The sequence below is a fragment of the Eretmochelys imbricata genome, chromosome 1 (genome assembly GCF_965152235.1).
Source record: "Eretmochelys imbricata isolate rEreImb1 chromosome 1, rEreImb1.hap1, whole genome shotgun sequence".
In the NCBI taxonomy this organism is placed as follows: domain Eukaryota; kingdom Metazoa; phylum Chordata; order Testudines; family Cheloniidae; genus Eretmochelys; species Eretmochelys imbricata.
In genome coordinates, this window is record NC_135572.1 from 5,381,662 (window position 1) to 5,395,909 (window position 14,248).

At 45.5% G+C, this 14,248-nt stretch overlaps 1 protein-coding gene across 1 annotated transcript; it reads left to right on the plus strand.

Moving 5' to 3' along the window:
* The first annotated feature begins 2,681 nt into the window (after positions 1–2,681).
* On the plus strand, positions 2,682–3,620 carry LOC144259669 (olfactory receptor 52D1-like). Its single transcript, XM_077807974.1, has one exon. The coding sequence runs from the start codon at positions 2,682–2,684 to the stop codon at positions 3,618–3,620; it is 939 nt and encodes a 312-aa protein (XP_077664100.1).
* Positions 3,621–14,248: the final 10,628 nt, after the last annotated feature.

The window sequence follows — 14,248 nt, forward strand, 5'->3', positions numbered from 1 at the left end:
AGTCTGTAGCAGTGCGTTGGATTCTTCCATCCTAAGTGCAGGACTCTGCACTTGTCCTTGTTGAACCTCATCAGATTTCTTTTGGCCCAATCCTCCAATTTGTCTAGTTCCCTCTTTATCCTATCTCTACCCTCCAGCATATCTACCTCTCCTCCCAGTTCAGTGTCATCTGCAAACTTGCTGAGGGTGCAATCCACACCATCCTCCAGATCCTTTATGAAGATATTTTATAAAAACGGCACCATGACCGACCCTTGGGGCACTCCACTTGATACTGGCTGTGAACTAGACATGGAGCCATTGATAACTACCCATGGATCCCGACAATCTAGCCAACTTTCTACCCACCTTATAGTCCATTCATCCAGCCCATAGTTCTTTAACTTGCTGGCAAGAATACTGTGGGACTATACATAATATACATAGCTATATTAGAACACACATTGTTTGCTTCAGCCCAGTCGACCAACCAATCTAGATTGCTCTGAATCAGTGAGGTGTCCTCTTCATTATCAACGGTCCCTCAGTTCTGTGTCATCTGCAAACTTCATTGATATTCAGGCATTAGAATGGCTAGCAGCTGAGTTGTTGCCACAAGTCTCTGCTTACACTTGGCAGGTAATATCTGTAACTTATATCTCAGACAAAGCTGGTTGCCTTCATGAAAGTGTCTCACCAAAAGAAAAAAGGGAAGTAACAGAGTTGCAGGCCTGTAGCCCTAAATACCAAGACCCTTGTGCTCTTCGTGCCCATTCTGTTCAGAACAAAGTCATAGCCCAGCATTAAAAAGCCTCATAGACTAAGAGACGTATTGGAGCATGAGCTTTTGTGGGTGAATACCCACTTCATCCATGCATCTGACAAAGTCTGTATTCAACCACGAAAGCTCGTGCTCCAATACATCTCTTAGTCTACAAGGTGCCACAGACTCTTTGCTGCTTTTACAGATCCAGACAAACATGGCTATCCCTCTGAAGATTAAAATGACTGTTTCCTTGGGGGAAACTTGGCTCTTTTCAATATACGAATTGCAATGTGGATCAGACCTATAGTCCATCTAGTCCAGTGTCCTGTCTCTGACAGCGACAGTCTAGATGCAGCAGAAGAAGTAAGAAACCCAGCAGGAGGTAGATTCAGGGTCTCACCCACATGCCTGACAGCTAGCTCTTGGCTTGTGCCTTGAAACACCTCAGTCTATAGATATTCCAAAATATTTATTTAGCTGTAACGATTGTAACTGGATAGTCTTTCTATGCATGTAAATCTCCAAACCCTTCCTCATTCTCATTTACCTTACAGCCTCAAATACCTCTTGTGACAACGAGTTCCTCAGTCTAATTAGGCACTGACCGAATAAAGCATTTGTATCCGTTGGTTTAGATTTTTCTACTTTTCGTTTTAATTTAATGTTCTCTTGATCTTGTGTTATGAGACAGGGAGAACGCAGTCTCCATCTACTCTCCACCAATCTGCATTTCATAGACTTTTCTCATGGCCCCTCTAATGCACCTCCTTGGTAAGGTAAACATCCCAGACTTTACAACCTGTATCCATATAAGAGTTTCCCCAGACCCTTGATCATTCTTGTTGACTATGCCGGAACCCCTCTAGTTCTGTAATAACATGTGTGAAAAGGGTGCCCCGTACTTCACAGAGGAGGCCAGAGGAGCATGAAACATTGACTGATTGATCTCATGGCATTTTATTTCCTTTATGGTTCCCCATCCCATTCCTCCTGAATCCCAATGTTGTGCTTAGTTTCTGGCCATACTTGCACTGTGAGCAGGGGTTTACAAAGCTGTGTACCATGATGCCCAGCTCCCTGTCCTGAGTTCAGACAGTTAAAGTAGAACCCTGTAAGGTGTTTAAGGCATTCAAGCTTTTCCCTCCAATGGGCATGCACATTGCAGTTTTTGACATTGAAGTCCATCTGCCATCAAGTGAACAGACATCAGACTGTCTTCAGGACACACAGCTCACACAACTTCCACCTTCCTGGGTCTGACCTCGGAGCATTCAGCATTGTCTGCCCCTCCGTGTGCTTCCCACAGCGAGTCCGCCCAGGCGCGGTCCTGGGGAAGCCAGAGGGTCCTGCCCCGCAACTTGGCAGTCAGACGGGACTCTCAGCCAGCCAGTAAAACAGAAGGTTTATTAGACAACAGGAACATGGTCTAAAACAGAGCTTACAGGTACAGAGAACAGGACCCCTCAGCTGGGTCCATTTTGGGGGCAGTGAGCCAGACACCCACGTCTGCACTTCACCCCATGACCCCAGCCAGCCCCAATCTCAAACTCTTGCCAGCCCCTCCTCCTCTGGGCTTTGTCCCTTTCCTGGGCCAGGAGGGCACCTGATTCCTTCGTTCTCCAACCCTTTAGCTCTTACCTTGAAGGGGGGAAGGGCCCAGGGAAACAGTTGCCAGGAAACAGGGTGTCAGATATTCTCTGTGTCCAGATCCCTGCACACACCTGCCCTCTAGGGCTCTGCAAGGATCGTACGCCCTTATCCCACCACCTAGTTACTTAAGAACTGCATAGGGGAAACTGAGGCACCCCCACACTATTCAGAGGAAACACTAAGAACAGTCCCACTTTGTCACAACATGTAACCCCCCTAACTCTGCTTCTTTCCCTTTACAGACACCTGGAGCATTTCTGAGCCCAATCGACACACAGACCACCACATGGCGGCTTTCAACCTCAGTGACTATGACCATTCATCATTCATCCTAACAGGCATCCCAGGCCTGGAAGCTGCTCACAGCTGGATTTCCATCCCTTTCTCTATGTTCTACATTATTGGCCTGTTGCTAACTTCTATGGTTCTGTTTGTTGTGGGCAAAGAGGAGACCCTGCATGTACCAATGTACCTGCTGCTCTGCATGCTGGAGCTCACAGAAATCAGCGCGTCTACTGCCATCGTGCCAAAGGCACTGTGTATATTTTGGTTCAATTTGAAAGTCATTACTGTGGGCGGCTGTCTCACCCAGATGTGCTTCCTTCAGGTGGTTTCTGTTACACATTCAGCCATCCTCACGACAATGGCCTTTGATCGCTATGTTGCCATATGTAACCCTCTGAGATATGCCACCATTCTCACCAATGCACGAATAGCTAAGCTAGGGCTAGTGTGTTTGGTAAGAGCTGTTCTCTTCATTCTGCCCCTGCCTCTGCTCCTGAGCAGGCTGCCATTCTGTGCCAACCGCATTATCCCCCACATGTACTGCGACCACATGGCTGTGGCAAAGATGTTGTGTGGGGACAGCACAGTCAACAGGATATACATCTTATTCGTAGTATTTATAGTCTTTGGGTTTGACGTAACACTTACTGCTGTCTCATATGGTCTGATAATCAGGGCCGTCTTCAGAATCCCCTCCAAGGAAGCCCACCAGAAAGCCCTTAAAACCTGTGCAGCCCACATCTCTGTGCTTTTGATTTCTTGTACTCTCGCCCTCTTCTCTCATCTGAAACACTGGTCCAGTCAGGGCATCACTCCCTATGTACACGTCATCTTGTCCAGCCTGTATTTCCTCCTCCTTCCTATGCTCAACCCTATCATTTATGGTATCAAAACCAAAGAGCTTCGTGACAAAGTGCGCAAATACATCTGCAGAATGTGATCACCTCGGACCACTGACTCCAAACCTCTGTTTCATGAGGGGGGAAATGATATCTCCTCATAAATCAAGGGTGTTCTATCCAAGTTTGGCTGAGCTCATCATTGTGGTAATTCACAGACTTTAAAGCTCCTCACACCTAACATCTTATCACTCCATCACCAAGCACTGCTCTCTCTGTTGCTGAGCTCCCTCTCTCTGACCATATCCTGGTCACTTTCAGTGTCACCCATCAGCCCCCACCTCTACACACCACGTCACTTGGCATTCCTTTTACTTCCATACCAGCAGAAGACACTGCAGCTTTCTGAAGCAAGGTGGCTTCCCATTAGACCCTGTGTGAACAGCATTCTTGATCAGTTTGGTGAAATAAAGCTATGCTTTCTGATAGACAAAAGAAAAGAAAATTAAAGAAAAAAAAAAGAAAGCAACTATAATTCTGAACTTCTTTATGATAACTACAGTGATCTGGTGAGCAAAATTTACCTGATTTTTCTAAGACCAATAATTCAGGAAGCCCGGAGGATAAACCGAATGTTTCCGTTGGAAAGTGCTAGCACAGGAAAGCTGCTGCAGGACCTGAGGACATTCTACTAGAACTTCTTGCTGAGAGTTGTGAAACTGTGTGTTTTTGAGAACTGGACTGTGTTACCCTAGATTTGAGGGGTGTGTAGCCCAGAATGTGATCAAGCTAATTGCAGCCACAGGGTGTGCATTCAGCCACTATGAATTAATAAAAGAGACCATCACATAGTTAAGTGTTAATTGGAAAGCAGGCTTTTAGATGCAAGGTTACAATCTAACTAGCAGTTCCTGCTAATCAGAATGGGAGGAGTGGACAGACAAGTAAATATATGAGAAAGAAATTAGATAAATGGATGTAAACCTTGACTTTAGATGCCTCAGATAGTAGAAGTTTTTTGAAAGTTAGAAAAAGTGATGATCCAGTAGGGGTCACTATGACCTATGTGTTTTGTAGAAGTTATAAAAGATTACCTAATACAGAGTACTTTGGAGCAGGCCTCTGAAGCCATCTTTAAAGATGTTTTTCTTGACACTCTTTCTCCCTGTTGGGTGAGCAACTGGCCACTGCAAACCTGCTGTTAATTACTCAATACTGTTCCAGATGTTAGGTGAATATGTGGGATATTCGAAACCTATTGCTTATGTCTCTGTGTGCTTAAATAGAAGAAACTGCAGGTTAGACAAGAGCATGTTTAATCGTATTTCATCCCTGATCAGACAGAATTGCTGTGTTCTCATTTCTTTATTCCTGACACCGCCTGGAGTGAAAGAGTTAAGTTGCCCCACCTGGGGGTTTTGAAAAACCTGTGTAACATATTGCTTTGTTAAACTACGAAATCGCCTTGGAGACTAATAACTTATGACTTTTCATAGTCCCTTTTGGAGTCACTTTCAGCTAGAACTTTCAAAATACATAGTAACTATTCCCGTTGTCCAAGGCATCAAATGTAGTGTTGAGATTTCATCTTGGACTTTGTGAAAGAGTTGAAACAGAGACTGCCATGAACTGTCCAGGTGATTAAGGAGGTGGTGAAATCTGCATTCTTTGAGGTTTTTAAGGCCGGCTTGACAAAGCCCTGACTGGGATGATTTAGTTGGTGTTGGTCCTGCTTTGAGCAGGGGATTGGACGAGATGACCTCCTAAGGTCTCTTCCAACCCTAATCTTCTATGAATCTATGATTGAATCGCTTGCAGTAGTAAGTCCCTCATGGCCTATATTGGTTGATTACTCATTTTGCCATTGTTTCATGGAGACCTAGGACAGTTGGAGAAGCAGTGGAGAGTTTTGCCTACGGTTCACTGGCCTCTTACTCAGAACAACCATGGAGAACAGTTTTGTGCTGAAGTTCTCAAACACATGGATGCCACTGGGGACAAAGGTTTTAGTGAACTGGACTTGTTTGCTCTTTCATTGCTGTTGCTACCTTTTAGTAATGCTGTATTTGAGAGACTGTTTTCTTAGTTTAACTTGACACAAACAAAACTGTCCAACAAGATACAAGAGGAACTTTAAGAAAAGATTTGTCATATTAGGGCATGCATGCAACAAGAAAATCGGTTGTGAAGCGTTTGCACCAGCAAAAAAAAATGTTCGCATTGGTCACTGCTGAAATATATGGCCAGCAGCAGAGGCATTCTTCTTCTTCCAGTCATGGGAGCGAGGATGAAATGTTGCCTTCGAGAGATTAACAGTAACAAACTAATTCAAATAAAATATGGACATTGAGTACCTTCGATGAATGCATTTAGAAAAAAAAATAATATAATGGTCTTGCTGTTTTTACACTACATACGTTTTGGGCTCCTTTTGGCTATTTTACACCGTTACAGGCCGTTTTTTTTTTTTTTTTTAAACACCTGCCAACCCTCAGTCTGGATATAAGGACCGGTAGTGGGGTTTTAATTTTGAATTTGATTGTCATCTCATGGCTTTCTTGCTAATGTGGAAAAACTTCTGCTAGAATTAAAAAAAAAACCAAAGAACCCTTTGTTTCAAGAAATACATTTAAGTTGATTTCAGCTACATTTAGATTACTTTTGAAGTGATTTGGGGCTCTGAATGCAGTAGAATTCTGTCAAACCTGAGCAGCACCTCAAGCTGAACTGGACGCACAGGAGAAGCATCCGGAAGCACAAGGGCCAGAGAAGCAGCCCTGGAGGCAAAGCTGGGCCAGAGCCAGGGAAGCAGCACTGAGCCAGAAGAGCGAGAACTAGGCTGGAGGCAAAACAGCAATGCTGAGGCAGTGCTGGGGACCTGCAGCTGGAGGAGACCAGAAGTCAGGGCTGGATGGGAACAGACCAGCTGCGCCAACCGGGAGAGAAGGCTGAACTACAGCGGGGAGCTTCGGGTTCAGAGCCAAGGTATTGTATGTCAGCGATGCTACAAATAACATGACAGCCAAGCACAATGGGAAGAGCAAGGTGGGGCCATGGGCAGAGGGCTCAACACAGGGAGATGTCACCAGACTTCAGGTCCTTCAAGGCTCTGAAGGGAGGGTAGCTGCTGGGGAGAAAGATCCTGCCACTTAGAGTCTGAAGGTGTGTGGACACTGCCAGACCAAGTGTTTGACCCAGGGTATCACCGCAGCACAAGCAGAGCCTGGGCAGGAGGCCTGGGACGAATGAGGAACAGACTGTGAACTTTCCTAACATCCCAGAGATGGTGGTTTGTCATGTCCCCATCCCCAACAAGTGGGGTTCCTTATTTCCTTGAATCTTTCCCATTTTTCCCTTATTTTTCTTCTATTTGGTATTTTCTAAATTATATTAGGTTTGAATTTAATGCAGTCATTAGGTGGTCAGGGAAGCATCTGGGAAAGGAGTAACCCAAGTGGGTACACCCTAGACCCTGTCCTATGTGACCACGATGAGACTGGGGGTTCAGCCTCCCAGGAATCCAAGGCTCAGCTGTGTCACCATTAGGAGGACTCTGCCACACAGGAGAGTGGAAGGGGAGTGCTGGAGGGTAGGCAGGCCTTGGGGTAAAGGTAATGTGAGTGAGGACTCCGAGTTTTCATTACCCAATTGCCCTGGGGTATTGCAGAAGCCAGAAAATTCCCCACAATAGTTCCCCACTTACATTAGGGAACTGGGACAAACGGATGGGTTGGACTTTAGTGATGTGGAATGAGATGTGTAACTTGTGAAATCTTCATTTAACTGCTAAAACCTGAAATGTGTAACTTTGGGGAGCACCCTTTCTGTGTAAGGGGAAAGTAAAGTCACTGCATGAGATGGCTTCCCAGAGACTGTTATAATATAAAACCTTTCCCCCCACCTGTACTATTCTATTATGGAGTTTGAGGATGAAAACTGATATTTTGTCTTTGGCCTCTTGAACAGATTTCATAAACAATGAAAGCTTCTTCAAGGACTTGACTAGAAAATTGATCAACAACCAGAATGAATCCTAGAATCGTAGAAGATTAGAGTTCGAAGAGACCTCAGGAAGTCATGTAGTCCAACCCCCTGCTCAAGGCATTACCAACCCCAACTAAATCATCCCAGCCAGGGCTTTGTCAAACTGGGCCTAAAAAACCTCTCATTTTGGCGATTCATCCACCTCCCTAGGTAACCGATTCCAGTGTATCACCACCCTCCTCGGGAAATATTTTTCTTAATATCCACCCTAGACCTCCTCCACTGCAACTTGAGACTATTGCTCCTTGTTCTGCCTTCTGCCACCACTGAGAAGAGCCAAGCTCCATCCCCTTTGAAACCACCCATTAGGTAGTTGAAGACTTCTACCAAATCCCCCCTCACTCTTCTTTTCTGCAGACTAAATCAATTTGCTCCATCTCCCTCTTTGATCTCACTGCTTCCTCTCAGATTTTAGACACAATGAAGGCACCCACAGAAATAATTCTCCTGAACAAAAAAGGCTGCTGATGTTTATGAACCTTCAACTTTCAAGAAATTATTGGAAAATTTTAGTTCAGTTTTTCTCATTGTGCTTCACAGAAAGATTGTGGAAATGGTAAATGCTGTTTCCAAACTGCCACAATCCAAAGACTCAGACCTGTAGTGAAAAGCAGCAGCATTACTTTCTAAAGCCACTGAACTTGTAGCTACATTTCAAGTTGAGTTGAAAGGAGCCAAACGTTCAGCAGGTAAATGATCAGGAAAATGGGTCAGACAAATCCAGTGTGAAGAGAAGTGCTTGAGAAGGGCAAAAAGGCAGGGGAGCAGCTCATTTTGTGGCAGACCAGAGAGGAAAGGAGAACAGCTACCAGCAGCTCCAAGGGAATTCAGGTGAGGGAAGGCAGAATTTCTCCCTGAAAAACTGCCCAAATGTCCCTCTTGGAGGGAAGGGAGGGCCTGCGGCAGGGATGCACTGAGAGGGAAGCATTCATCTCTCATCTGAATGCTGGACTTGATGGATCCCCTTTATTTGCTGTTTGGACTATCCCAGCATCAAGAAAAGGAAAATGAAGTGCTTTATAAAAAAGAGATTTGTCAAATAAACCTCAATCTACCATATATGGAGAATTAAGGTGGCAATCAGCTAAAAACCACCACAGTTAAATTAAACGTGGATACTACGTAATAGCAACTGTATTAATGCTGTATGACTGCACTATTGCTCTGAGTCATTTACCATGTGCGTAGCATTGAAAAAACTCTTTCACCAACACACAGGTGAAAATCAACAAACAAATAGCAGCAAAGAACATGAAGGGAAGGGGAAAAAATGTGGTAAACAATATGTTACATTGTACCTACAAAAAGCGGAAACAATTTCCGTGTTCGTACCAGTCATAATTTGCGTTAGTGACACTGCATCCTAACAGAGGCCAATGTTTGTAAAAACCATTTGAAGATGGGAAGTGCTCTCAGCAGGGGAGTATGTCGTGTATGAAACAGTTACAATCCCTCTCCCACTGAGCCCAATTTCAACCGGTGTCTTAGAGGTGAAGAGCTGAAAATAGCATCACCCGCCCTGTGAGACAGCAAGTCTGTCTCAGGGCATACAGTATAAATTTCTTATACAAATCCCATTCAATAATTAATAAAGTGAATATCTCATGCAAATGTCTGATACAGGTAAATACTAAGGTGGCAGCTAATGAGAGGAAGAGGAACATTCACAGCTGCAAGTTCTCTGGAGATCAGGAAACCCTGTGGTGACTAGGGGACTTTTATATGTATATATTTATATATACATGAGTATATTTATTTCATAGAATCATAGAATCATAGAATATCAGGGATGGAAGGGACCCCTGAAGGTCATCTAGTCCAACCCCCTGCTCGAAGCAGGACCAATTCCCAGTTATATCATCCCAGCCAGGGCTTTGTCAAGCCTGACCTTAAAAACTTCCAAGGAAGGAGATTCCACCACCTCCCTAGGCAATGCATTCCAGTGTTTCACCACCCTCTTAGTGAAAAAGTTTTTCCTAATATCCAATCTAAACCTCCCCCACTGCAACTTGAGGCCATTACTCCTCGTTCTGTCATCTGCTACCATTGAGAACAGTCTAGAGCCATCCTCTTTGGAACCCCCTTTCAGGTAGTTGAAAGCAGCTATCAAATCCCCCCTCATTCTTCTCTTCTGCAGGCTAAACAATCCCAGCTCCCTCAGCCTCTCCTCATAAGTCATGTGTTCTAGACCCCTAATCATTTTTGTTGCCCTTCGCTGGACTCTCTCCAATTTATCCACATCCTTCTTGTAGTGTGGGGCCCAAAACTGGACACAGTACTCCAGATGAGGCCTCACCAATGTCGAATAGAGGGGGACGATCACGTCCCTCGATCTGCTCGCTATGCCCCTACTTATACATCCCAAAATGCCATTGGCCTTCTTGGCAACAAGGGCACACTGCTGACTCATATCCAGCTTCTCGTCCACTGTCATCCCTAGGTCCTTTTCCGCAGAACTGCTGCCTAGCCATTCGGTCCCTAGTCTGCAGCGGTGCATTGGATTCTTCCGTCCTAAGTGCAGGACCCTGCACTTATCCTTATTGAACCTCATCAGATTTCTTTTGGCCCAATCCTCCAATTTGTCTAGGTCCTTCTGTATCCTATCCCTCCCCTCCAGCGTATCTACCACTCCTCCCAGTTTAGTATCGTCCGCAAATTTGCTGAGAGTGCAATCCACACCATCCTCCAGATCATTTATGAAGATATTGAACAAAACCGGCCCCAGGACCGACCCCTGGGGCACTCCACTTGACACCGGCTGCCAACTAGACGTGGAGCCATTGATCACTACCCGTTGAGCCCGACAATCTAGCCAGCTTTCTACCCACCCTATAGTGCATTCATCCAGCCCATACTTCCTTAACTTGCTAACAAGAATACTGTGGGAGACCGTGTCAAAAGCTTTGCTAAAGTCAAGAAACAATACATCCACTGCTTTCCCTTCATCCACAGAACCAGTAATCTCATGATAAAAGGCGATTAGATTAGTCAGGCATGACCTTCCCTTGGTGAATCCATGCTGGCTGTTCCTGATCACTTTCCTCTCATGCAAGTACTTCAAGATTGATTCTTTGAGGACCTGCTCCATGATTTTTCCAGGGACTGAGGTGAGGCTGACTGGCCTGTAGTTCCCAGGATCCTCCTTCTTCCCTTTTTTAAAGATTGGCACTACATTAGCCTTTTTCCAGTCATCCGGGACTTCCCCGGTTCGCCACGAGTTTTCAAAGATAATGGCCAATGGCTCTGCAATCACAGCCGCCAATTCCTTCAGCACTCTCGGATGCAACTCGTCCGGCCCCATGGACTTGTGCACGTCCAGCTTTTCTAAATAGTCCCTAACCACCTCTATCTCCACAGAGGGCTGGCCATCTCTTCCCCATTTTGTGATGCCCAGCGTAGCAGTCTGGGAGCTGACCTTGTTAGTGAAAACAGAGGCAAAAAAAGCATTGAGTACATTAGCTTTTTCCACATCCTCTGTCACTAGGTTGCCTCCCTCATTCAGTAAGGGGCCCACACTTTCCTTGGCTTTCTTCTTGTTGCCAACATACCTGAAGAAACCCTTCTTGTTACTCTTGACATCTCTCGCTAGCTGCAGCTCCAGGTGCGATTTGGCCCTCCTGATTTCATTCCTACATGCCCGAGCAATATTTTTATACTCTTCCCTGGTCATATGTCCAACCTTCCACTTCTTGTAAGCTTCTTTTTTATGTTTAAGATCCGCTAGGATTTCACCGTTAAGCCAAGCTGGTCGCCTGCCATATTTACTATTCTTTCGACTCATTGGGATGGTTTGTCCCTGTAACCTCAACAGGGATTCCTTGAAATACAGCCAGCTCTCCTGGACTCCTTTCCCATTCAAGTTAGTCCCCCAGGGGATCCTGGCCATCCCTTCCCTGAGGGAGTCGAAGTCTGCTTTCCTGAAGTCCAGGGTCCGTATCCTGCTGCTTACCTTTCTTCCCTGCATCAGGATCCTGAACTCAACCAACTCATGGTCACTGCCTCCCAGATTCCCATCCACTTTTGCTTCCCCCACTAATTCTACCCGGTTTGTGAGCAGCAGGTCAAGAAAAGCGCCCCCCCTAGTTGGCTCCTCTAGCACTTGCACCAGGAAATTGTCCCCTACGCTTTCCAAAAACTTCCTGGATTGTCTATGCACCGCAGTATTGCTTTCCCAGCAGATATCAGGAAAATTAAAGTCACCCATGAGAATCAGGGCATGCGATCTAGTAGCTTCCGTGAGCTGCCGGAAGAAAGCCTCATCTACCTCATCCCCCTGGTCCGGTGGTCTATAGCAGACTCCCACCACTACATCACTCTTGTTGCACACACTTCTAAACTTAATCCAGAGACACTCAGGTTTTTCTACAGTTTCGTACCAGAGCTCTGAGCAGTCATACTGCTCCCTTACATACAGTGCTACTCCCCCACCTTTTCTGCCCTGCCTGTCCTTCCTGAACAGTTTATAACCATCCATGACAGTACTCCAGTCATGTGAGTTATCCCACCAAGTCTCTGTGATTCCAATCACATCATAGTTCCTTGACATCACCAGGACCTCCAGTTCTCCCTGCTTGTTTCCAAGGCTTTGTGCACTCATATATAAGCACTTGAGATAACCTGTTGATCGCCCCTCATTCCCAGTATGAGGCAGGAGCCCTCCCCTCACAGACATTTCTGCCTGTGCTTCCTCCCGGTATCCCTCTTTCCCACTTACCTCAGGGCTTTGGTCTCCTTCCCCCGGTGAACCTAGTTTAAAGCCCTCCTCACTAGGTTAGCCAGCCTGCTGGCAAAGATGCTCTTCCCTCTCTTCGTAAGATGGAGCCCGTCTCTGCCCAGCACTCCTTCTTCATGGAACACCATCCCATGGTCAAAGAATCCAAAGCCTTCTCTCCGACACCACCTGCGTAGCCATTCATTGACTTCCACGATTCGACAGTCCCTACCCAGGCCTATATATATATATATACATGAGTCTGAGAGAGGCAGTTCCTCCTCTTTGGCTGTCACGTTCATTTCTCTCTACTACACAACCCCAGTAACTAGCTTGACTCTGGGTGCTCATGTTTATGATCTGGTGCTGCTGATGTACGAAAGCTCAGTATTGAGATTCTCTTTTCATTGGGAAGGGTCTGGGTTACCAAGGAGTGGTTTAAAAGGCTGGGTTTTTCCTGCCTGTGGATTATCATCCCAATACAGAATAAACAGACAAACAAACACTATTTGGGAAAGCCCCCTTCTTAAGGCGAATGTCCCACTCTACCACTTCGAGTGCAGAAGGTGGGGGCATGCAAGGATTCTACAAATTAATACTGACCACTCCAAGTGTTACCCGGGGTTCTTTCAACCCACAGCTTTTGGTAACTTTTACTCTGTTTGAGGTGGTGTCAGGAAATAAATCAGGGGAGACATGGCCGTCCGTCCGGTAGATGGCTGGCACAAACAGGACAACACAAGACTGGTTTCACTTGACTTGACTTAGACTTGAGCATTAACCCATGTCCGCAAAAGGTTAGTAAAACACCCCCAACCCTTGATAATTACCAAAGCTGAGTGTGGCTCTTGAGTGGCACAGCGGCAGGCTTCCGGTGGCCAAACCTTCCATCTGCCAGTGGGGACTGCAAGATGTATCCAGAGAGAGAGTCCAAAAACAAGTCCAACTACCTCAAACTTTCCCCCCTTATTTATACATTAGTCATAGAATGACATTTCCCTTCAAGAAAACTTGTTAAGTAAGCAGTTTCAATAGTCAAGAAAGAGGTTCCTTCTGATTATCGATTAACCAGGGGTGGGTTTTTCCAGACTTTTCAGACTTGAGGCCCCAATAGACATTCCTGGGGCACATCCTGCTCTTCGAAAATGCATGAACCCCCCCTCCCCCCACTTCCAGGGAGGAGATGAAAAAGATAAAAGAAAACAAGGAAATCAGCTGTTTCCACCAGCTAGTTAAACAACATCCGTACAAACCTCTTAAGACACAACAATCCGATTCTGTTCTTAAAAAAGGTAAATTTTATTAATAAATAAAGGAAGAAAGTACTTCTGGGAAATCAGACTATTGCTAGATTTTAAAAGAGCAACTACCAGGATTAAGCCCCAAGAATAGCTTTCTTGAGGTCCATCTTAAAGGTTACAAGGAAAATAAAAGCACCTTGGGTTAGCAAAGAGGAATCCACAAGCCATAAAAAAAAAGGGAGATAAATCTGATTGCATCTTCCTAGACATTTCCTGATCTACTTACAGATCTGGGGTTTTAAATGAGAAGTTTCTAGGTATGAGACTGATATTTTCTTCATACCTGGCCAAAGCGTGTTCCAGCAGAGCTGCAGCCCTGTCCGACTCTCCCTCGGAGAACAACAACAGCCAGACAAAAGGGGAGTCTTTTTTCAATTTTAAAAGGTTCTAGCCTTCCCATTGTCTCTTTTGGCCAGGTGCCCACTCACTTCCTCTTACCTATGCATAGCAGTGAGACTTTTTAACCCTTTACAGGCAGAACAATTAGAGAACAGCTACTAAGAGGGATTTTATAGCTATTAGCTGGGTGAGTGTTCATAAAAGGGAGCTACCCCCCCTCCACACTTCATTTATCATACCCGTGCTCTGTGCTGTCTTCCCAACCTGCCACTGATCCAGCTATTGTTTGTCGGTTTGGGAGACCATCATTGGCAGGATACTCCTGCTTTTGAGG